Source organism: Malaclemys terrapin, chromosome 2, assembly GCF_027887155.1.
Source record: "Malaclemys terrapin pileata isolate rMalTer1 chromosome 2, rMalTer1.hap1, whole genome shotgun sequence".
In the NCBI taxonomy this organism is placed as follows: Eukaryota; Metazoa; Chordata; order Testudines; family Emydidae; genus Malaclemys; species Malaclemys terrapin.
In genome coordinates, this window is record NC_071506.1 from 137076010 (window position 1) to 137100518 (window position 24509).

Consider the following 24509-nt stretch of genomic DNA (forward strand, 5'->3'; position numbering starts at 1 on the left):
GTTAGACCAGGACTTGATCTGGGATTTGCACAAAAGCCCAATTCCCATTAAAGTACAGTGAGAGTTGGGTGCCCATTTCCCTTAGACTCTTTAGACAAGCCCAACCTTGGCACTCTTCCTGGACAATGGAGTGAAAATTCCCTCTCAGTAGTGGTCAGATAAGCAAATAAGATATTAGTCTGTGTTAAGTAGGGAATACAAAGAATATGGGAATTGTACCTTGATATAAATTGATAGTACATCTTACATCTTGAGTAGTGTAGTTGGTTTTGTAATCTAAAAAGGAACAGACCTGATCCAGGGAGGGACAACCCAAGTTATTGGAGCAAGTGTGTCCACACTGGGGGGGGCGGGGGGGGGGGGAGTGTGTTCTTACCTTTTGCTAGCCAACATGATAACTAACATGAGATGAAATCCTAGTGAAGACAAGGATTGTAGAAGGTAGTTGTAGGATTATTACTTCAATTACAGGTGTGATTTTTTAAAAATTACGTTTCTATAACAGAAAACCCCTGGTGTAAATGCAGTTATACCAGCATAAAATCCTTTTGCTAGTTATTGTTTATTTTGATCAAGGAAGCTATACTGGTATAAGATGCATCTACACTGGGAGGGTTTCCTGGTACAGCTATATTTGCAAACCTTTTATTTTATACATCTGGCCTTACTGTTGCTACAGCAGTCTTGTCTTCACTGCCAAAAAGAGGCGTTTTTACAGTGGGATTACGTGCATTAGCTATCCAACTGTAAAATCCTAATAAGACAAGACACAGGTCACTTTTACTGAGATGTATCTAGGCCAGGTCAAGGCTATATTCACTGCTCATGGGTCACTTCACCTTAGAGTGGCCAGGTATCCCAATTTTATAGGGACAGTCCCGATTTTTGTATCTTTTTCTTATATAGGCTTCTATTACCCCCCACCCCCTGTCCCAATTTTTCACACTTGCTGCCTGGTCATCCTATTTCACATAGCTATACCAGAGTAAGAACTACATTGCCTTGTCTCCACTAGGATTTCACACTGAGAACACTAAAGCACATAAATTATCCCACTATATTAAAAAAAACCCACCTTTTTTGGCAGCAAAGACATGTCCTAACGTTAACACCTACACTAAAAAAGATTTGCTGTTATCCCGAAACAAGTGCTTATAAACTATGTGCAACCTATATATTAGTTTTCCCCCAGTCAAACTGGGTGTAGCAGTAACAGCTCTTTTTAAATACTGGAATAACTAGGTACTAGGGTTTTTGTAGGTATAGAAATAAATAAAGAAAAAAAAAATCACTCCCCTAATCCACATTAGACCTTAGACCTGGCCTAAGACTGAGAAGAAAATGGAAGTACAAACTTAACAGGTTTGTCTTTTTTAAATGCCCAATGTACTGGTGGGTTAGATGGCTCATTGAATGGAGTCTCCTTGCCCCACACTCCAATAATATGGACTTTTTTGGAAACACTGCAGAAGAGCACCCACACATCAAGAGACAAAAGGATAGGCTTGTACATCCCCTTGTGCCTTTCCAGCTGGAAAGGAGTGAAATAATCTGTAAATGTGGTCTCTTGTTTGCTGAATGATTTCAGGCTTACCAGGGTTTAGAAAGTAATTAGTAAGCTAGGTACCAGTTACACATCCAACAGTCTTTCAATGTGGCCAGGACACTGTCATAGTGGACCATGATCCTCCCCTACAGTCGTTTTTATGTTGTAGCCCACAGCTTCCTGGTAAGTCTCCCATGCTGAGCACATGACAGTTTTGTTTGTACTTACATTGGCAAAACAGCTTCAAGGAAAGTAAACTCAGTCTAAATCCAGGTGTGGCCAAATTGAGGTCTAACAAGGTTTGGTCAACCAATGTCAATAAGGCCAACATTCATTGATAGAGAGAGAGAGGTGAGAAAGATATGGGGGGGAAGGGAAATTTAAATTCAAGTTTATCTGCTTTGTACACTTGACGGCACTTTGTGTCCAATTTGCACATGTTAACAGGGGAATGAAAAGCATTGAAAAAAGAAACGCGATTGTAAAATCCTCAAAAACCGGGCAGATGTAGCATCTGAAACTGCTCTTAACATCAACTAGATTTTGGGTGGGCATTGTCCCTTTAAAATATGGTGTGGGAATTGGTTACATCAGACTGCCTTTTTCCCTGTGATGGTGAAGACAACCTGAAGTGTGTTTGTGCCCTCTTGGGGCAGGAGGGAGGATCTCTTTGCCGGAGCATCTCTGACTGGAACTGGTTTCCTCTGGCGGCCGCTTAGTTAGCATTTTAGCCTTAAAGCTTGCTGGATGGCTCACCGCTTCAGCCAAGCCTTTGTCTTCTCTAAGGCCTTTTTCCCTTTTCTGTTCCTGCTTTCACTTCATTAAATGATGCTTGTGTTTGTAGATAATATGCTCCGGTGTCACTGCAGTTGACAAACTAGAAATTGCTCCTAGACTGTTTAACACACCAAGAGCTGATCAAGGATGTGAAGCGAGAGTTGCTGGGACTGCATGTTACTGCTTGTACCTTGTGCTTTCCAGAGCCAACAGTGAGCTGGAGCTGACAAGATTCCTACCCACCCAGCACTTGAGACTGGAATGATGTCAGTTTCTGCACACTGTTGCCTCCCAAGTATAGGTCCAATTGGAAGAACAAAGGATGGCCTGGCTTCTATGTGTTTAAATCAATCAAATCGATCCTGCTTTGGCTTCTGGTGGATCATACACCTACACCTTAGGAAGGAGCTGAGGTTTCAGCTATGACAGTTCTTAATTCTGGTGGGAAAAAGTTCTCCGTGTCTTTTATATTTTCACTTTTACAGGAAACATCTTTAGATGGAAAGCCATCTGCAGTAAGAAGGTAGAGTTATCCTTTGGTCTAGTCAACAAATGTTAAGCCTGTCATTGAATTTCTGTTACAGAGCTATGAACCTATAGCTCAACGTTTGTAACTTTCATGTGAGCCAACAATTGGATCTGACTAGGATCAGAGCTGCTGTGACTTCTGTGACCGTTTGCATTAGGGTAGAAACAGTTTAGTCTTCTACACAGTTTAATTGAGTCATTCAAAGATGTTAAAGGTATACATTAAATGTTGCACTGCAATATAAAATATTTTTTTACAGTCCTGTACTGATTGTTGTATTTATATAATTCATTTGGATCTTATTTCTTCTAGACTCTCTCCAGTGGAGCAGCCTTTCAAGTAGTAGTAGATAGAATTAGTGTACAGTAATCATGGAAGCCTTCTAAACAGGCATTTAACCTGGACTTTCCTTGGCATTTATCCTGCCAATGTGCAGTAATTGAGAGACAAACACTGGGAAACACACAGTAATTGGATGTCTTCTCCTTCTGCCTCCCCCAGACATTGTAAAGCTGCCAATACATGACTTTTCTAATGGCTTGTTGTTAAAAATGCATTTTTTCCTCTTATGTTGAGGGTTGTTCTCTTATAAATCTTTTCTGTCTGAACTCAGTTCTGAGCTGAATCTGTTGTAACTTCTGCATCACAAAAGAATGTGTGTGTCTTCTTCCTTTTACTGCAAAACATTGTTGCAAACCTGATTACTATCTAGATATGCCCAGACTTTTCTCATCAATGCTTTATTCTCTTTTTGCTGACAAGTGTTGTACATGTGCAGGCTTCCTGTGATGTTTTTTAACTGATGGGGCCTGATTCTCATGTACGCTGCGGCCCATTTACACTGCTCCAATAGTGCAGAGGCATTGACGTATGTAAATGTAATTTACACCTTTCTAAATAGAGGCTTTGATGTAAATGAGAATCAACACCATTCTCTTTTTTGATGTTCAGAGCTTGAATGTTAATTTTCCGAAATAGTGGTGGGAAGATGTTGGGAAAGAGAGCAGAAACATCTGTATAATATACACTGTCCATTTCTTATTATGCTTCTTTAAAGTGACATTTTACAGTTTTATACGTGATAGTCCACTGTCCACTTGCTAGCCCAATACTGTGAAACACTGTAGTTACTTGTCGTAAGATTAGGGAAATACTGTACGGCACTCTCTCAGATACCATGTGCCGTAACACTCTAGGTACTCAGTTTTTTAAAGGCGACAGCTATACTTTGAGAATTGCATGTTTATGAGCATTGTAGAAATCATTGTTTAACTGAGATCTGTTGAACATAAATACTGGTGTATTAAAGTCATTCTTTATTTTAAAAGGTTTTTTTAAAAAGTGAACACTAAAATATTTGTGTTTTTTTTTTTTAAGAAATCCATAAGGTCAAACCAGTAAGGCATCCACCACTCCCATTGAAGCTTATGGGAGCTGAGAATATTCAGCACCTCTAACTCAGAACCCAGGTGTACACTTCGAAATAACAGCAAGAAACAGCTTTTCTAAACTATGTTTTTAATTCCATTCCTCCAAATTTGAGATTTGGTTTGGGGTTTTGTTGGTTTTGTTCTGTTTTTTCCAATACCCACACATACCCCTTGACAAGGAGCAAAATCTCCTCTTGTGATTTAGCATGAAATTTTGCAGAGCAAGTTTAAGTGAATGTGGTTTTAAATTTAAACTGCAGTTAATTTAACAAGTCAGATATAGCAGAAGTAACAAGGTCTGTTTCCTCTAGGTATTATATATCAGGTCTGTTCTCGCTTCTTCATCTGTTGGCATTTCTCATCCATAGGAATTAAGTGCATGTTAAGAGAAAATAGCCTTTTTAGAAAATTGACTTTTACTTCTATTGCTTTTGTAATTTAAGTATTTTTTTTATATTGATATGCATTCAGTCTACAGCTATATAAAATGGAGTGTTTGTTTATAATGATTTCACAAGTCAAGAGTTAAATAACACCCTCAGAGGCAGACAGCAGTGGGAGCCCCATAAATGCAACCAAAGGCAGACCATGACCCTAGACCTCATGCAAGACCTCCTTCTGTCTGTCCTCCTGTTTATAACTACAGTTGTACCCACTGAAAAATCAACATGTGCTGATTGCTATCACAGTTTTCTCCTGTTCTGCGTACAAAGAAATGCTGAAATATCTTATACCATTGTGGGGTAACTGTTGGCAAAGGCGGATTTGTTAATGGTGAGGTTATTTAAAGTCAAATATAAATGAGGCTGAGCAGACATCCCCCTACCATCTGGTTGCAATATTGTGTGTCCCAACAGTTTTATACATCAGGTTGTTCTTTAAATCAAATAATTATCTTTTACAGACTTATCACCATGGGAAGGTACCGGATAACCTGCTGGATAGTCATCCTTTTGGTTGTGATGTGGAGCGACGTTTCCTTTTCCAAAAAAGGAAAGGGTAAAGGTGGAGGCGGTGGGAACACAGGAAGCAACCGCAATCCCAACTATCCCAGCAACCCCGGCTACCCCCAAAATCCTGGCTATCCCAGAAACCCTAGCTACCCCCATAATCCTGCCTACCCCCCCAATCCCGCCTATCCCCCTAATCCCGGCTACCCCCACAATCCCAGTTACCCCAGGAACCCTAGCTACCCCCAGAATCCTGGCTACCCTGGTGGTGGTGGGCAGCACTACAACCCAGCTGGTGGTGGAACAAACTTCAAAAACCAGAAGCCCTGGAAGCCTGATAAACCCAAAACCAACATGAAAGCCATGGCAGGAGCAGCAGTGGCAGGTGCCGTGGTGGGTGGCCTAGGTGGCTATGCCCTGGGAAGTGCAATGTCAGGAATGCGCATGAATTTTGACCGTCCTGAAGAGCGCCAGTGGTGGAGCGAAAACTCCAATCGCTATCCCAACCAAGTGTACTACAAGGAATACAATGACCGCTCCGTTCCAGAGGGAAGGTTTGTGCGGGACTGTGTGAATATCACAGTGACCGAATACAAAATTGATCCCAATGAAAATCAAAATGTGACCCAGGTAGAAGCCAGAGTCATGAAGCAGGTGATCCAGGAGATGTGCATGCAGCAATATCAGCAATACCAGCTGGCCTCTGGTGTCAAACTACTCTCTGACCCCTCACTCATGCTGATTATCATGCTTGTCATTTTTTTTGTAATGCATTAAGAAAGCAGTCTCAGCCTGAACTGTGCTGCTGATCTGTGCAAACGTTCAGAGGGAATAATCTATATAAAACAGCCTCTCTGTGGAGGTCTCTCATTCTTGCTTGTGTTTGTCTTAGGTGAAGTATCTTAAGATCTGTAATAGGCATCAATAATGTACCATAGAGACACAGGCTGACAGTGTATAGCTCTCTCTTCAAAGCTATCTCTGATTATACACCTACTGTCCAGAATTAAAATTAGGGCCAGACTTCAAATGGAAAGAAAATTCAATCTGTTAGTTCCACGTTTGTTCTAGTGCAATAGACCTTAGAAGTCAATACAAATCAGTTAATACTGACATAGTGAGCTTGTGATCACACAAGGAAGTGGCCTTCACCAAAATGCCCTCTTCCTCAAATCCACTCTTTAAACTCTGGTACGGATAGGATCCATCTGATTACACTCATCTTCCCTCCTCCAAACTAGACCACTTTTGAGAGCTGTTTTTCCATTTCAGTACACCACTGGACTTTTTCCTCTTCAGCTCGTCTAATTAAAGACTTCAGACTGTTGTCTGGCTTCACAAGCCCTCCTTGGTCATCTAGGCTGAGCAAGTTGCAAAGGCAGAATACTTATGAAAATCCTCTTTAGAGATAATTGATGTCTTAGCTAATGACATTAAATAGTTCCAAATGGCATCAATCCCCAACTTGGGGATGTCACATTTTTTGGGATATCAACAATCCAAATTCAAATTACAAGTTAATTTTGTAACCTGGAGTACATACCAAGTATTTCAGACAGTTTTTCCTGCCTGTCCGTGGCTTGTGAAGTGAGACCCTTCCATTGTTAGGCTGTATTTTATATCCTTAGATCACCTTCTTGTACTTAAGAGTATCCTCTCTAAGCACATGTGTACGTAGTGGCGTTCCATCCATTTAACAATTTGCCCATTGCAAACGTTCCAGCAGCAACTAAAGAATAGGCCAGCTTTGGAGGCCAAGAGTCAGCCTAAGATGGCAGCCTGCCAAACGCCCAGGTTTCAAGGAGCAGGCCTAGGAATGTTAAGTTTGGACAGAGTATCCTTTTAGTTGTACAGTAATTGTCTTTGACTTGGAATGTTTAAGGAGACAAATGGCTGATGAAAGTGTAAAAATAGCTGCTACCGTAACACTGGTTTCATAGTTGTCGTCCCAAGAAAAAGCAATTCTGCCGATGCAGTAAAAGGTGCATGGTTTCGTTCGCGGCTATATTGTCAGTAAAGTTTCTCCCTTCACCGAGCTGCATTCACACAAGCTGTTGACTTCATTGGAAGTTGTGCATGACATACTTTAAAAGCCTCATCTAAAGCCTATTGAAGTCAATGGAAAGGCTCCCATGGATCAGGCGCTAAATCACTAAAACTTGCATTACACTTACTTCAGCAACTTGATCAAGTTAGAGCAAGCAACATCAGTCAATATCCTGACACAGACAGTCAAAATGCTGGAAATCATCTTTTGGAAGCAACTAATCCTGGCTTAATACCCTAATTATTATGGTAATTGATGGGGTCAGTTACAGCTAATCTGCATTTTGATTGTCTTGATGACGCAGAGGTGTTGTATATAATGTGTAGTATATGTAAAGGTTACGCTTATTGCAATTACCATGCCAAATATTTAATATACTGTATATTTCAGCAAGGCACTGAATGACTAAAACAAGCACCCTTAATTATTTCTGCTTCAATGTAAGTTGAATGGATATAGTATGAAACTGTTCAAAATTCACACCATAAAGACAGGACTTTGAAGTCACATGTAGTTTGTGATGTGAGAACATTTTGTATATTTGTAATGGTGCATGTACTTAACTCTGACGTTCAAATCCTTTTATAAATGTTTGATGTCTGGTAAAAATTAAACAGACACAGCAAAGGCTCAAGCGTGTCTCTTTCATGCAAATATCTTTCTTTATTTGTCAATGTTTCATCTACTCAAATTGAAAGCTGAACTCCTGTTCTCAGAGACCACTACTTCTGCCTGAACATTTTCATGTTTCTGTTGATCCAGGCACGGATATGGCCCTCATCACCATAATATCTGAGGATCTCACATTCATTAAATGAATTTTACCCTTAAACACCCCCACTGAGTTCATAGAATCATAGAATATCAGGGTTGGAAGGGACCTCAGGAGGTCATCTAGTCCAACCCCCTGCTCAAAGCAGGGTTAGGGAAGTATTGCCCCCATTTTACAGATGGGAAAACTGACATGTAGAGTATATTAAGCAACTTGCCCAAGATCACACAGGAAGTCTGTGGCTGAGGCAGGAATTGCACCCAGGTCTCCTTGGTCCCCGTCCAGTATCATATCCACAAGATAGTCCTTCCTTGCTTGCCTGTGCTTTAATTGCATTTTAACAACATATATGGTATAATTTTCTAAACATCTAAGTCCCATTTTCCTAAGTGACTGAGGCACTCTTGAAAATTGGATTTAGTCTCCTTGGTAGCATAGCTGGTTTTGAAAGTTTTATCCATAGTGGCTAAGCAATTCTATGTTCCGATAAAATGTAAGTGCCAAGTTACTAGATGGAGAAGTTATTTACCTAGCTCAAAACACAGGTAAATAAATAGAGGTAAGGAAACTAGCAACTTTTTTGCACTGGGACACAGAAGAGTCTTGTAGCTAATCATACAACAGATTGATAGTCTTAAAAAAAAAAGCAATACAGGATCACTTTTTGCACCCTGTATAAACACTAGAGCTGGTCTGGGAAATGGGGTTTCCATTTTGCGGGAAATTCCAACATTTCAAAAATTCATCCTGAATTGGACTGAAAAGTTGAAATTTTCCACAGAATAGAAATTCCAAAAACATTCAGTTCAAACACCATTATTGTTTCAAGAATGCCAAAAAAATATAGTAAGTCAGAATGAAACAAAATAGTTTAAGCAAAATTGACATTATCAAAAACTGAGAAAGTTAAGATGAATCCAAAGTTCTCCCCTAAAAAAATCCTCAAAATTGACATGAAAAGTTTCAGTTTCAACAAAATTGCATTTTCTATTCCACTGAAAACTTTGACCAGCTCTAGTAGGTCACATAACTGGGCAAAGTGGGTGTATTTATATGTATGTATGTTCTGGTTTGGTGGTGTGTTCCACCCACTTTAAACATGTGCTAAGCAACAGAGAATCAAGATGAGAGCATCACATGCCATCATTTGGTGAATTGGGGGCCAGACTCTCAGCTGATCAAGCTGGTCTCAGCTAATCAGCATTGCTCCGTTGACTTCAGTGGAGCAAAGGACCTATGCCTAGGAGGATAAGTAAGCACCTAATGTTTAGCATCAGACCCTAGAGTTAATTATTTATTAGCCACTTAGTTTTGCATGCTTCAGAAAATGATGGGCCTTAAAACCATTTTGTTCATTTCCTCTTTTCAGGAAATGTTTGCTTCCTCTGTGCGTGAATTTAAGGACTTGTGTCAGGAGCCCAATTCATGGCCTCAGATTGAAGCTCTATTGGTGCAGAAAACTGGTGTCTCCTAAGCAATGGCAGCACAAGCTTCCCTCACCTTTCCTTTCCTTGTGAACTTCAGTCTTTCCCTGAAGGGTAGTTCAGTCACCATGACCCATTCAGTCTTTCGCATCTCTGTTGAGATGGCTTCAAATTAGTGGCAGTTTCTCTGATGCGGGTACTTATTCATTAGAAATACTGACAAACTCCCTTATCATAAGTGACCAAACAGCCATCACTTTCCCTCACTACTAACCTGGGGAGCATTTGAACTGGTATCACAAGAGTTAGGATATCCTATTTCCCTCCCCTTCCCAATCCCTGATATTTCTTGCTTTAAATTAATTAATTTTAGACTGTGTCTTGAATCAGTTTGTCTGGGGGAGAAGGTGCACACGGAAACAGAATCAACTGTAATCTTCCCTACACACACACACACACACACACACACAAAAGGAAAGCTGTATATTGTGTCAGTGAAATATAAAGAACAAGGATGTATAATGGCCTTATGTACAATCACTGCAAACTTGATGCACGACCCTATTTTGAAACCCCTGACTTAATATCTCCCATTTATATTTTTCCGCAGAGGTGGGGCCCAAACCAGCACCCCAAATTCAAAAACCCGACACACACTGTAGGAGTCCAGATCCAAATTTTACACCTAGCCCATACTCCTAAAATGGGCTGAACCAAAACTCCAGGTCTAGAATGCCAGTACCCTGAATGTTAGGAAAGTCCAGGGAGGGATCTGAACTGTGCGTCTCAGGTCTACGTCTAATTTTCTCAAGCACTGGGCTTTTCCTAACAGTTTTAGTGTAAGTATGTCACAATTCAAATATTTTATGCAGTGATCTATTATGGATGTAGCTATCTTCTTAGGTCTTTTGTACCTCTAGTATTAAATCATGTATGTGTTATATTGCAATTTATATATGGGGTGACTGAACTTTTATGATTTGCATAGCTATCTGTTTTACTTATAAGAATCAGATGAAGACCTTATTGCTTTCTAATGAACAGGCTTAAAATGAAATGTATTGTTCCCCCACCCCCTACCCTGCCCCCTGACTTGAGTGTAAAACCCTGTTTTCACCCTATTATGAAAATATTAGCAGCTGCTCTGCTGTGATATTGTCTATCCATTACTTCACTGGTAAGACTGGCAGCCACGAAATATTGATACACAGTACTTCACACTGGAGTAACCGGTTCTTTCCCCTTAAAACTCAAAACCCGCAATGGATCAAGTCTACGCATCTCTAATACCAGTGGACTCTGGGCTCTCTCACCCAATACACGCAATTCATTAAATTCGTTTTCTTTAGAAAAAACAGCTTTGGATTTGTTCCCTCGCTCACCTCCCCCCCCCCCATTTTTTTTTTGGCAGTTACTCTTCGCCACTAGGGTAGCATGTGAAGCATTATAGAAACACAAAGGTAGACATGATCCCAGTAGCAAAAAGCTTACAGTCCTGTAGCTCTGTTGGTCCCAGCACTCTGGAAAGGGAGGATGCTTTGAAGTAGACCCACTGTTTAAATTTATTTTGCAAAACAGTAATTGGCAACGACTGGTACCTCTTGAGACACTAGACCAGTTTTAAGATGCGGCTGCTTTATGGATGCCTGGTCTCTTGGGCCTAACAGGTTGGAATTGCACAGCTCATCATTCTGAGTCACTGAGGACATGTTTACACAGCATTTTGGAGGTAGGGTGACCAGCCATCCCAATATTAGAGGCTTTGTCTTACATACGCAACTATACCCTCCCCCGCTCTGAAAAAATAAACGTTTGGTCACCCTGTTTGGAGCAAGGCTCCCAGCCTGGGTCAACAGACTGAGGATAGCAGGGCTGCACTAGTGCCCTAAAAACAGCTGTGCATGCAGCACTGTGAAGCTGCGGCTCAGGCTTTGAAGCCTGTCCTTTCCTCAGATTTCAAATCTCGGATCATACAGATATTTATAGAGTGGTAGCGTGTGCCCCACTAACCCAATTCTGTTGGCCCAGGCTCATTCCAAAACGTTGCATCAACATACCCTCCCCCGCACCAGCCTTTATCTGATGAGGCAGGAACAGAAATGGTCATGTCTCATTCTCTCTCTCCGTGACTAGGATAAGATGCTTCTTCCTTTCAGCTGCTGCATTGACCTTAGTTTTCATTTGCCTTGCCACACCTTTTCCTGCTGATCCCCTCAATTCCTCTAGCAGCCACCAACCCTTACCAATCACTGCCTATCCAGATTGAAAATCCCTTCTTCCCATTGGGGCAGTGCTTAATTTGTAATGAAAGAGGTGCTGGGGCTCAAGCAATTTTTTTTTACAGTCATAACTGATGCAGCAAGCCCAGAGGTGCCGGGACTATGAACTGCAGCTGTACGCTTAGGTTCTCAAAGGGGACAAAAGTCCAACCCGCCTGTTACACCAGACTGTTTATAAAAGGCAGCAGACATTGAAGACAAGTAGGTGGTACCAACCCTTGAAAAGAACTAAAGCCAGGGGACTTCCAGGCTCCTGCTACAGTCACGGGTGGATATAACACTAAGCGGGAAGATTCTAGAAATGGGAGGAAGTGCTTGTATTGGAGAGTACTGAAATCTGTTTTCATTGGATAATATTAGTGGGATGAGGCTGCCACCCCTTCATGGGCATTGTTTATTTAGCTGTCACGCAGTGAGAGACTGGGGGATGTGTAGAATGGAGAAAGCAAGGTTTACCATCATGGTTTCTTTTCCCCACTGTTTCCTGAGACCCCACATCCACTGTGATCCCCTTGGGCCTTCGCTGTCCTACTCCTGAAAAGCATCCTGATCAGACTGGGGCCATCTAAATTAACTTATTCTCTCAGCCCCCATAAGGGCCTTTAACACCCTCTTTAATGCCACCTAAGAGACTGTCAAAGAAGGGTTTCCCCTATTAAACACAAAAGGTCTCAATACAGCAAACATAAGGGAAAGGGCAGTTTGTTTTATACAGCGCAAGCCTTACTTACTACTTTATATTTCAAATGCTTTAACTGCTTTTCTGTGTCTTTAATAAAAAGGTTAAAAAGTGGTTGTTACTCTGGGAGTCACCAGCAATCACGGACAGAAAACCCTGCATTACTCCTGCCTGTTAAATGTTGTAACAATGAGCAAAGGTTTTATTAACATCTTATCCCTTCTCGGGTCTGACACCCCCCTATATCAACACAACAATTCACAATCTGACCCTAAAGGATTTAGTGGGGATTAAAAAAAAACCTTAAGAATCTTAAATCTGAGCCATTTTTATGAATAAAATTGATGGCCAATCTGGTCGGGCAAGAAGCAGTGCACACTGGTCTGGTTATTAATCTGGATAAAACTAAGTCAGAGTTTAAGGCTAGAAGGGATCACACCAAGGTCAATGAATCTGACCTCCTGTACATCACAGGCCAGAGGATAAAGAGGGGTGCAGTTTGGATGGCTAACATGATTTTGGAGCTGTTCCTATGAGACTTCAGCCAGAAATGGTGGCTATTTCACCAGATCAGCTCATCTGGCAAAAGATTGAGAAGGGAATCAGGCATGATCACGCCATTTGTCTCCTTAGACCAGAAGCTTGCAAGAACAACCCATCGTGGGAGATTTAAATGTATAGGATTGAAACTGGTTTTTGCTCTCCCAGGAAAATAAGGCCACAGAAGTGAGTTGGGATCCAGTGATCTGAATTCAAATACCCCCTTCCTGAAATTTGGAGGGGTTCAGATTAAGTATTTGTGAAAGAGAAATATTACAGTATTTGAGCATCCAGCATTTGAGACTACGTCTACACTATGAACTAAGGGAATGATTCCCCTGCTCGTGTACATCATATACTCATGGCTAGCTGTCATTGACAAGCAGGAGTATCAATAGCAGTGTAACCAAGGTAGCACAGGTAGTAGCAGCCGAGCCTTGAAACCCACCGGTTTCGGGCCAATATGTCACAGCGTAGACGGAGTCAGGATTTCATTTTTGTAGCGGAAAGGTAGGACATACTTTGCCATGAAGCTACTTGCATTCAGCAGGACTACATTTGGCATATATTTTATGAGATAAGTTACCAGTGATATTTTTCTTATGTTATATTGCAAGCTTCCTTAGGATATATAGATTACAGAGGAGGCGGGGTGGGGGCGTGGAGCAGGGAGATAAAAGCACTTCCACTGAAATCACTTACTGGACACATTTACATTAGCCCATCGTAGAATATCAGAACCTAGAGCGGAGCAAAAGCCAACATGGAAGCCAGAGAAAAGGGACTGGGGTAAGATCAAAGAAAGTCTTAGCATGTTTTTAGAACCAAGATATAAATGACTTGACTATACCACACCAGCTGCATCTCTGTAACATGAGCAGCCCTGGGCATAAAGGGGGCAAAAATCTCTTGTCAGCTCAGTGGCAGAATGACTCTTTCATTTCCAAGAGAAGCCTGCTATAGAGTTTCAAGCTGATTATTAGCTGGTAAAATTAATGGAATGGGGAGGGAACAGGTCAAGCAATCTGATTGGCTAACATGGGGTTAATTCCCTAAAATATCCTTTATACGCCAACCAAAATGAGATCACTGAAAAAGAAAAATTCAGACAATAATATTTGATTCTATTTTTTTGCTATGTACGAGCATTAAAGATCTCAAATGTAGAACATTACTTAGGGATCAATGAACAGTGTTGGGTCTGTCCTGCCAGTCAGTAACCCTCAGACTATGCCTTGCATCATGCTGGCTAGTTTGAGCATTTTACTCCTTGTAGATTTCGTATGCTAAAGCCTAGGCAGTTACACAGCAGTGCCAAACCATCATCAATGGCAAAACCAGCATGGTCTCCAGTGGGACCCAGATTTGACCCTGATTGTGTGAGCGAGCGGAGGAAAATAGAAATCCCCAGACAAAGAAATCAGCATTACTTACCCAAAGTGGTCTCTACCAGCACCTCCCATCCTTCCTCCTGCTTTGGGTTTCTCATAACTTGAGTCTAAATGGTTTTATTTTTTTCCTTAATCTTCTAGGAAGTTCATTCAAATAAGCTTTCCACGATTCTGGCACAGCTGGCTGGGTGCCATCTCTGCTAGGAAAGCCCATACTGTAAACAAGGGCTCTGCATCTTTCTGATCCAGCTAAAACAGTGGTTCTCAAACTGGGATTCATGAGTCCCTGGGGGTTTGTGAAGTGTTACAGGGGGTTCTTAGGAAAAAATTCCCTAATGGCAAACAGAGTTGTCCCTAAGGACTCCGGGTAGCACAGGGCCATCAGCCTGGAGCCCTTGGACTTCCAAGAGCTAAGTAGATCAAAGCAAGCATATCTATCACACTGAGGAGTTTTAAACTTCAAAACTCCTTATAAGAAATGGAAAGGGAGGTGGATTTTTTTTGCTGTTTTTAAAATTAAAATGGCAGTTAGTATTGTTTTTAAAATTATTATGAAGAACAAGTTTAAGCTTTGTTGTACTGGACTGCTCAAGGCCTGAATGCTTGTGTAGGAGGAACTCTGAGTTGGCTTCTTAAATACCTTCATGCTGTTTCACATCTGATACTCCTTGATGAAACATAGGAGCCTTGTCTTAGAACAGGTGATACAAGCTACAAATGTGAGATCTTGGAAGAGTGTTGCCATTTTCATAATGTAATAATACTATAATGATAAATAATAATTAATAGTATGTAATAAGCATGTCATAAAAACAAATTTTATATTTTCAAGATCACTGCTTTTATAATTTATACTTCGGTAAAGGAGAAAATCCCTGGAAATATTCATTTTTAGGAAGGGGTTTGCGAGACTTGACATTTTAGTGAAAGGGGTTCACAGGTTGTTAAAGCTTGGGAACCACTGAGCTAAAAATATATATTTGTATTGACTCTTATTGTTATTTGAATTATACACAACAGAGAAAAAGGCTCAGATTTAATTGTGATCTCCAAGAGGCTGTGACATGATTAGGGCTGGTTGAAAATTTTCCATCAAAACTGTTTTTAGATGGATAATTTGATTAAATGACATTTTTCGCAAGGTTGCGGTGTTGTACTCAGGGACCAAACACAGCTACTACAAGACAAGGTAGGTGAGGCAATATCTTTATTGGATTAACTTCCATTGGTGGAAGGGACAAGGGTGACAGGGTGTTTTTGTCTTCTATCATTTTTTTGTGAGAGTTCATTCGAGAGCATAGTGATTGTCTCATTTTACCCATGTTGTTGGTGGGACATTTGATGCACTGGATGAGGTACACCACATGTTGTGGCAGGCCTATGTAGGATCCAGGGACCTCGAAAGGTGTGTTTGGGGGGGGGGGGGGCGCAGATCATCATAGCAGTGGAGATATGTCTGCAGATTTTTCATCTGTTCTTCTGTCAGGGTTTGGTGCCACTTGGAGTTGGTGTCTCCTGGTCCGTGGGGAGCTTGCTTCTGATTATGAGATTGGGGGCATTGTTTGAAGGCCAGAAGAGGGGATTCAGGAAAGATTTATATGTTCAGGTGCGTATCATGGACTTTCTCTTCCAGAATACAAACCTAAACACATTTAAACCCCCCCGCCTTCAATAAACAAGGACACTCCACCAGAGAAGTAGATTGCCTCATGGCCACACACATACCCGGAGAAAACCTGCTTCAATGCAGAACCACCACCACACATACACTGACCGCACAACCCTCATTGTCAACAACCACCCTACACTGGGACCCATGCAGGGTATCAAACAATTGCAACCTATACTATCCAAGAGGTAGCCGTGTTAGTCTGGATCTGTAAAAAGTGACAAAGAGTCCTGTGGCATCTTATAGACTAACAGACGTATTGGAGCATAAGCTTTCGTGGGTGAAAACCCACTTTGTCAGATGCATGTAGTGGAAATTTCCAGAGGCAGGTATAAATATGCAGGCAAGAATCAGACTAACCTCGTTATCTCTAGACTGATTCTTACCTGCATATTTATACCTGCCTCTGGAAATTTCTGACGAAAGCTTATGCTCCAATACGTCTGTTAGTCTATAAGGTGCCACAGGACTCTTTGTCAACCTATACTATACACCCTGAAAGAAATACCCACCTGGGAAACTGGCATCCTTTCCAAATGCAAGTACTTTGAATTCTTGCTAAATTCAAAAAGAAGAAAAAAAAAATTTCCAACCAGCTCGTGACACAACCCTATGTACTGCTGTTCAATCAGCTGAGGTGGGTCATTTTACCAACAACTGTAAGTGGGCAGCAGAGAGAGATCCCAGCAAATAAAGCAGCAGCTTCCTCTCCTACACTTTGAGCTCAGTAATGTATTATGTTTGTGCTCTAGCCTGATGCCAGCTTGTGATCTTGACTAGATTGAACCCAGCTTTGATTACCTGCCTTTTAGCTTTTAATTTAATTAATTCAGGCCAAGCTCCTCACAAGGTGTTGACACCTTGAAATCAATGGGAGTCAGTTGCCCAAATACCTTTGAGGATCTCAGCCCAGTTCTCAGTCAATAGTCTTCGGAAAGCCAAGTTTTCTGTTCATCCACACTAAAGTGCAACTGCACAGGGAGCATCAGTCACTCACTGCTCCTTCACACGGACCCTGTGCCTTAACTCAGAGCCACCCGGCCTTGGCCCAGCTTGGTTCCAGTTTGGCACAGCTGTGCAAAACCTATAGCGTGTGTTATACAGGAGTTCAGACCAGATGAGCACACTGGTCCCCGCAGGCATCATGCTCTATGAATCTGCGAACTGCACGGGAACCCTGCTGTGCCTTCACATAACAGAAACAATCCCATTAAATGCATCCCATCTCTGTGGATGTGGTTCCCCTTTGTGTCAATGTGAGGAAGCAGGGCAGAAGGCCCTCCATATACATCCCCCCTTGCCACCAGCCAGAATTACAGGGGATCTGCTGACACTACCACCAGCCTGTCCAGAAACCATCAGAAACCACCAATACTGTAAGTGCTTTGTTTCTTTCTCTCCCCATCCCTCAGCATCAAGGCAATTTAAACGGCTAGTACCACCCAGTCAACTACCCTGTCCTACTGCCACCTCACCCACTCAGCTCCCCATCCTCACGACAGCAGCCTTTCCAGGAAGGTGAAGTGCCCTGGGCTAATGACAAAGAAGAGGTTAAGTGGAAAAGGGAAGAAATGCCTCCCCCACCACTCAGACCCCAATCCGCTCTGCCTTCAGTGCCCTTCATCAGACAGAGTTTCTATCCCGCAGAAAAGTCCACAGTTTCTAAGTTTGTTTTCGTTCTGCATTGGAACAAGTGGTGAAAAAAACATGGAATTCCCTGCGGAACAGAAGAGTTCCTTTCGATAACCTCAGAACGCTTCTTTTCCACTTTAACGTTTCAACTTTTATTTTATAAATAAGTTGAAATGAAAACATCTTGACTCCTCCCCCAACCCAAAATGAAATTTTGTCACATTCAACACATGCTCATGGAAGGTTTCAATTCTGTTAAATCAACATTTTCCAACAAATGCTTTGTAGATTGGGTCAAAAATTATTTTTACCATTGAAAAAAGGACTTTTCTTAAAAAGGTTTTTTATTATTTATTTTTCTATTAAACTTAAAATTGGGGGGGAAAAAGTAATTTTCCCTCCCCATTTTCCTTTCTGTTCCAATGACAAATTGGAAAAAAGGGAAAGGGTGTGGGAGGAGGGAAAAAAATGAAAGTTTTTGAAACGGGACATTTTCAACATCCAATCGTTCCTTTTCAAACTGTTTGGCATGAAAGGGACATAGAAATTTTCAAAATGTTTCACAATTTAAAAAATAGAAAACCTATTGTTCTACCAAGCTTTAAAAGAGAATTCAGGTAAGAACCAGGATAGTTAAACTCATAGAGAAAATTCAGCCCTTTATTTTCTAGTTTTTTTTTGGTTTTTTGTTTTTTTGTTTTTTTATTAAATTAACCTCCTTTTTATTCCCACCCCAGGAAGAATAGGAAAAGGTTATGTGTTATACTTTCCATTAGTTATCTTATAATACCACTGCCATGTTCAAATCCTAACACCATTCTACCATTTTGAATTGAATTTCACCAAAACTCAAAAACCATGGTGGAAGAAGGCATTTTTCCTCTCTGACGCAGCCAGTGTTACAGAAGTCTCTTTCATTTGTCCTCAAAATGTATTGACTGACTCTCTCCATCTGTCCCTGGTTTAGTATTAAGTGGAAGACATCTCCTATTAGAATTCTCTAGCCAGCATGTCACTGGGTACATAGGTAAAAATCACCTGCCCTGAAATAGTTCATTGTCTAAATACTTTATTGTTGCTTTATTGCCATCTGCTGGTCAATTGGGGGTGAGATCCAGCTTTACAAACTTTCCTATGTGGGATAAGCTAGATACTGAATTAAGTAAGCAACAGACAGGTAAAGGTTGTTGAGTTCAGCCCATCCCTGGCTTGTCCCCGCTACCTGCCAATAGTAAATACAATGATATTAAGCAGCACTCCATCCCCATTGTGCTGCTGTTGAACAGAATAAAAATACTAGCCTCTAAACTACACACAAATGAGGAGTCCAGTTTAAAAGAAAGGGAGGATAAATATAGGACTGACAGCGGTCATGCTAAATACCCCATCACATCCCGATTGAGCACTCTGATCCACACAGCTGGACCAATGCACCCATTCAGGCTGCCATTGATTTCCCTGCCTCCTTGAGTGGAGAGAGACAAGACCAATTTCAGTGGAGGGGAGTGAATGCCCGTCTACAGGGCCATCTGCAGCAAAAGATCCATCAGCTGTCTGCTTCTGATGGTACAGTGGCATCCTTCAATGTGCGTGGCATCTGATTGCAAGTACCCACCGGTAGATGGCTCAAGGAGCAGGTCTCTGATATAACTAGAATCAACACCTTTCAGGAGGTAATGGAGTCTAGTCTATTCAGATTGCGAGCTGTTCACGGCAGGGACTGTCTCTGCTTATGTGTTTGTACAGCTCCAACAGAGTTCCAATCTTAATACAAACAACAGGAACTATTCCGTTTAGTGCTCTCTTGATTGAACACCACCCAACCAGCAATTAACTGGCCCTTTGAAATTCCCGCAGGCAGACAGCACTGTATTCAGAATGCCTGCAGCAGAGGTGGCCAGGTCAAGTGCTGCTGGAGACTATGATCCTGGTCTGACCCTAGCAACATCCCAACACCAGGGAGCCCTTTACCCTCTGGCATCTACCACTGAGTTTCAGCTAGCTTGACCAGCGCACCTCCACTCACTGGGGTCACGTTCTGTATCCAAAAGGTGTCAAGTAATATATTGTTGGAAAACTAATAACACACTGGCGATGAATAGCATGAATACATACATTTCACAATGACATACATGGAGTTATGAATGTTCTCAGACTGTGTTTGAAAGTCTGTATTTGAACAAAGTAGAAAAGAGGTCTGCTCAGGTCTTGAACACAAAGGGAGCCTGGTCATCAGGCAGAGACAACGAAGACATGTTTACATGCAAGGTAAACACAGCCATCATGAGAGCAAGTGAGGAAAGACCACCACTTAACCATCTTCAGGGGTGATGGAGATGTCACCCCCAGGAAACCTCTCTGCCTCTTGAAGCAATGTCAATGAACTTGGAGTGGTGCTTTGCAAAGATTTACTGGACTATAAAAGGAGGAGCAGAGAACCCCTAAGTTATCCATCACTTGAGGGACTAAAGAGGTCAGAGCTCTTGAGATCCCAGAAAGATGGGTCCTTCAACCAAGGGGGTTGAAGTCTCTGGAGGTTGATTATAGGTGAGAAATCTGCTTAGGCAGATGGTAACTGGCTGAAATTAAATTTTAGTCTTAGAAGCATATTCCTACTTTTGTTTAGTATCAGAGGGGTAGCCGTGTTAGTCTGGATCTGTAAAAAGCAACAAAGAGTCCTGTGGCACCTTATAGACATATTGGAGCATAAGCTTTCGTGGGTGAATACCCACTTCATCAGATGCATGTTTGTTTTTGTTAGTTACTTTTGTTTGTTTGTAACCCTTTCTAAATGCTTTTCTTCCCCTTGTTATCACTTAAACTAGGACTTTTGTTTAATGAACTTGTTTCACTTTTTACTGTAAACTAATCCAGTGCTTTGATTAAAATGTTTAAGTGTTTCTTAACTCCAATATGGTGGCAAAGCTGCTGATGTAGTTTCTTTCAAAGGAATGGCAAATGTCACTTCTGTAAGGTGACACAACCCCTCACTGGTCTGAATTGCACCCCCAGAACGTGACACCTCATCAGGCTGCTTCATTTATGGTTTTTCCTTAGTCCCTTTGCCAAGTCTTGTTTTGTAAACTTTCCATGGGGGATGTAAGCAACTTATGACTTGACACACTTAAGACCTGGTTGTCAACAGATACTGAGCATCTGCAGCTCCCATAATTGTGGCTGCTCAGCACCTCTAGAAATCAGGACTCAACAATAATTGAGCTGATACTGCAGTAGATGCAATGGACCAGGTGAAATGCAATTGTAATATTTGGACACCAGGGGAGACCAACCCAGGATTCTGCTTCTTAATCCATGTAGATGGTTCAAAAGTCAGACTTAGCACTTACAATGTGTTTTAGGGCCTGGGTTAATTCTTGATTTCCATAAATAGAAATCTGGGCTGTGAGCCACTGGCAGCACAGAGTCTGCTTGAGAAACTCACATGGCAAAGGGATACTGTGGGTGTGGTGCTAGTAGGGTTACCATATTTCAACAATCAAAAAAGAGGACGGGAGGAGCCCCGCCCTAGCCCCGCCCCTGTCCTAGCCCCGCCCCTGCCCCTTCCACTCCCTCCCACTTCCTGCCCCCTCAGAACCCCCAACCCTCCCCCCCACTCCTTGTCCCCTGACTGCCCCCCAGGACTCCACCCCCTCCCTAAGCCTCCCTGCCTCTTGTCCCCTGACTGCCTCCTCCTGAGACCTTCCCCACATCCTAACTGGCCCCCTAGGACCCTACCCGCTACCTGTCTCCTGACTGCCCCAACCCTTATCCACACCCCCACCCCCTGACAGCCCCCCCCAGAACTCCTGACCCATCTAAACCCCTCTGCTCCCTGTCCCCTGACTGCCCCCTCCTGGGACCCCTGCTCCTAACTGCCCTCCAGAACCCCACCCCCTACCTAAGCCTCCCTGTTTCTTGTCCCCTAACTGCCCCCTCCTGAGACCCCCCCCCGTACCCTGACTGCCCAAAACCTTACACCCCCCAACCCCCAGACAGCCCCCCCCGAACTCCCTGACCCATCCAACCCTCCCCCGTTCCCTGTTTCTTGACTACCCCCCCCCCCCGAACCTCCCTGCCGCTTCTCTGGCCCCCGGCCCCCTTACTGTGCTGCAGAGCAGCGCGCTCGACAGCGGGGGAGGGCAGCAGGCTCGGAGCTCCAGACGAACAGCCGGCCATCTGTGAGTGCAGGGAGGGAGGGAGGGGGAGGAGGGGAGTGGTGTCAAGTTTCAGGAGAGAAGTGCAGGAAGGGCTCTGGCTCTGGCTGCTGGAGACCCGGCTGCTCTGTAAGCCGCGCGCACGCTCTGCATGGGGGGGGGGGGGGGGGGGAGGAGGGGAAGTCCGGACATTGACAAATTCCCCCCGGACGCTATTTTTAACCCGAAAAAGCCGGACATGTCCGGGGGAATCCGGACGAATGGTAACCCTAGGTGCTAGGTGCCACGGAGGGACCCAGAGCCAGCCAGCCAGCATGCACATCCTACAACGTGGGACCCAGGCTTGTGGACTTGGTGTTTCCAGGCCTGTGCTTGAGTATTTACACAGCATTGTAAACTTGGGTTTACAATTACTAGACCAGGGTCTCACAGCCGCACTAACATGTCCATACTGTGCCATGCAGACTGTAGTGAGGCGGTGTGGCGCCCCTCCATCCCGCATAGGGCCGAACTTCCCCTAGCCCCAATGTGGGCGGAGCCACCGGGTCCGGCGCCCACCCCTCCGAGGTCACGGCCCCGACCCGGAAGTATAAAAGCCCGCCTGCAGAGCTCAGTGGAGCAGAGAGAGCAGACGTCCCGGGCCGAGCTCCCGCTTGGCAGAGAGCCGCAGGCCGCAAGCCGCCTGCTACCCCACCGTGCCGGTCGAGCCTACCTCTCGCCAGGTACCCCGAGGAGGACTGGCCAAGCCTGCCCCGGGCCTGCTACCCCGAGGAGGACTGGCCAAGCCTGCCCCGGGCCAGCTACCCTGGTGGAGACCTGCCGGACCGGCCCCCAAACCCCGCAACAGAGGAACCGATGCTGCTGGACTGGCCCAAACCCGGCGTCGCCAACGAGGTAGGCCCCGAGGGGGAACACGGAAGTAGCCCGCAGGTAGCCGACCCCGGTCAGGCTGCAGAGACATGTGAGCCGATGTCAGTGTGTTTCGGTCAGGATACCCCACTGACCAGCAGCGGCAGTAACCGCTGCTAGGGCCCCGGGCTGGGACGCAGTGGAGTGGGTGGGCCTGCGTCCCCCCCTGCCACCCCTGCTCACAGGTGGCAGGCTTCCCCTTCACCCAACGCTCAGGTAGGAACCTGGGCCTCCCCCAAAGTGTATTGTTGCTCAGCCCCTGCACCAGAGGGGCTGGGCCCCTTAACTGACTGTTGCTCAGCCCCTGCACCAGAGGGCCTGAGCCCCGTAACTGATTGTTGCTCGGCCCCTGCACCAAAGGGCCTGAGCTAGCTGATTGTTTGCTCAGCCCTGCCTGAGGGCCTGAGCTCCCTGAACTGTGGGACGCTCAGCCCCTGCGTAAAGGGGCCCGAGCTTTGACTGTCTGTGCTGTAGTGAGTCGGTGTGGCACCCCTCTGTCCCGGAGGGTAGAGCCCCGGCGCGAACCTACTACACGTGGTACCAGAAGTGGGGACGTCTTGCCCAGAATGTGGGCACGAGCCCTAGACCCCTGTGAGAAGAGGTCTGGGGGGGGGGGAGCAGTCCCCCGCGGGAGACATGGATTTAACGAAGCTTTTCACGCTCCTGACGGAGAGCCAGGAGCGACAGCAGGCCGCCCAGCTCCAACAGCACCAGCAGCTCGTCCAGCAGCTGGGAGCCCAGCAGCAGCAGCTAATACAGGACCTGACGGTGAAAAACCGGGAATTCCAGCAACCGTGTCTACAGCAGTTGGCGAACGCTCTGCCCCGGCCCGCAGGACCCCAGCTAGGAAACCCGGACAGGGCTCCCTGTTCCACCCTGCCGGTAAGGCTGACTAAGATGGGACCACAGGATGACCCTGAGACCTTCCTAGTGACTTTCGAAAGAGTCGCACACATTGCCGGGTGGGCGCCGGACCAGTGGGCTACCCTCCTGGCACCATACCTGACTGGGACGGCACAAACAGTCTACCGGGGATTGTCCACGGAGGAGGCACGAGACTATGTCCGGGTAAAGGCGGCGATATTAGACACCTTAGACATTAGCCCCGAAACCTTCCGGCAGTGGTTCCGGGCTCTGTCCTACACCCCGGGCACCCGGCCTCAGTTGGTGGCCCAGGAGCTGAGGGACCGGTGCCAGCTACAACTCAAGAGGCGGAACCCCGAGGAGCTCACCAAGCAAATTCTCTTGGAACAGTTCATTTCATATCCTCCCGTCCCAGGGGAGGGCTTGGGTCCTTCGCCACCGGCCTCCTACTGTAGCAGCTGCCGTCACCCTCATGGAGGACTTCCTGGCGGCGGAAACCCCGGTGGGGCCGGGTATGCGGAGCCACCCTCCAGGGCTCGATCGCCTCAACCCCAAGAGACGGACGAACCCCCGAATCGAACCATGGAATCCCCCGGGGGGGTCAGGAGTCCCGGTATAGACGTCCCGAGGGGCCCCCTCGGCCTGCTCCCGTGGACCCAAAAGAAGGACTGGCTGTGGCCCACGGAGTCCCCCTAGGCACCAAGTGCGGGGCTCAGCCCAACCCGGGCGACCAGAAATCGGACCCTGTTTCTCCTGTGGGAAGCGTGGGCATCTCCAACGCAACTGCACTGAGATGGACTGCAGCTTTGGGCACGTGTGCGCCGGGGAGAACTGTGCCCGATCCCCGCAGGCTGCCAAGGTCACCGTGCCCGTCGTCGTTGGAGATTACCAGACCCGAGCCCTGGTTGACTCGGACT

General features: G+C 44.7%; 1 protein-coding gene across 4 annotated transcripts in view; it reads left to right on the forward strand.

Annotated features, from left to right (window-relative positions):
• Positions 1–7913, forward strand: part of PRNP (prion protein) — a 32547-nt gene extending 24634 nt beyond the window's left edge. For all 4 annotated transcript variants that reach the window (XM_054018224.1, XM_054018225.1, XM_054018222.1 and 1 more), the window contains one exon: positions 5187–7913. In XM_054018224.1, coding sequence (XP_053874199.1) covers positions 5197–6009 — 813 coding nt within the window. In that variant the 5' untranslated portion in view covers positions 5187–5196 and the 3' untranslated portion in view covers positions 6010–7913. The remainder of the gene's footprint in view (positions 1–5186) is intronic.
• The last annotated feature ends 16596 nt before the right edge of the window (positions 7914–24509 follow it).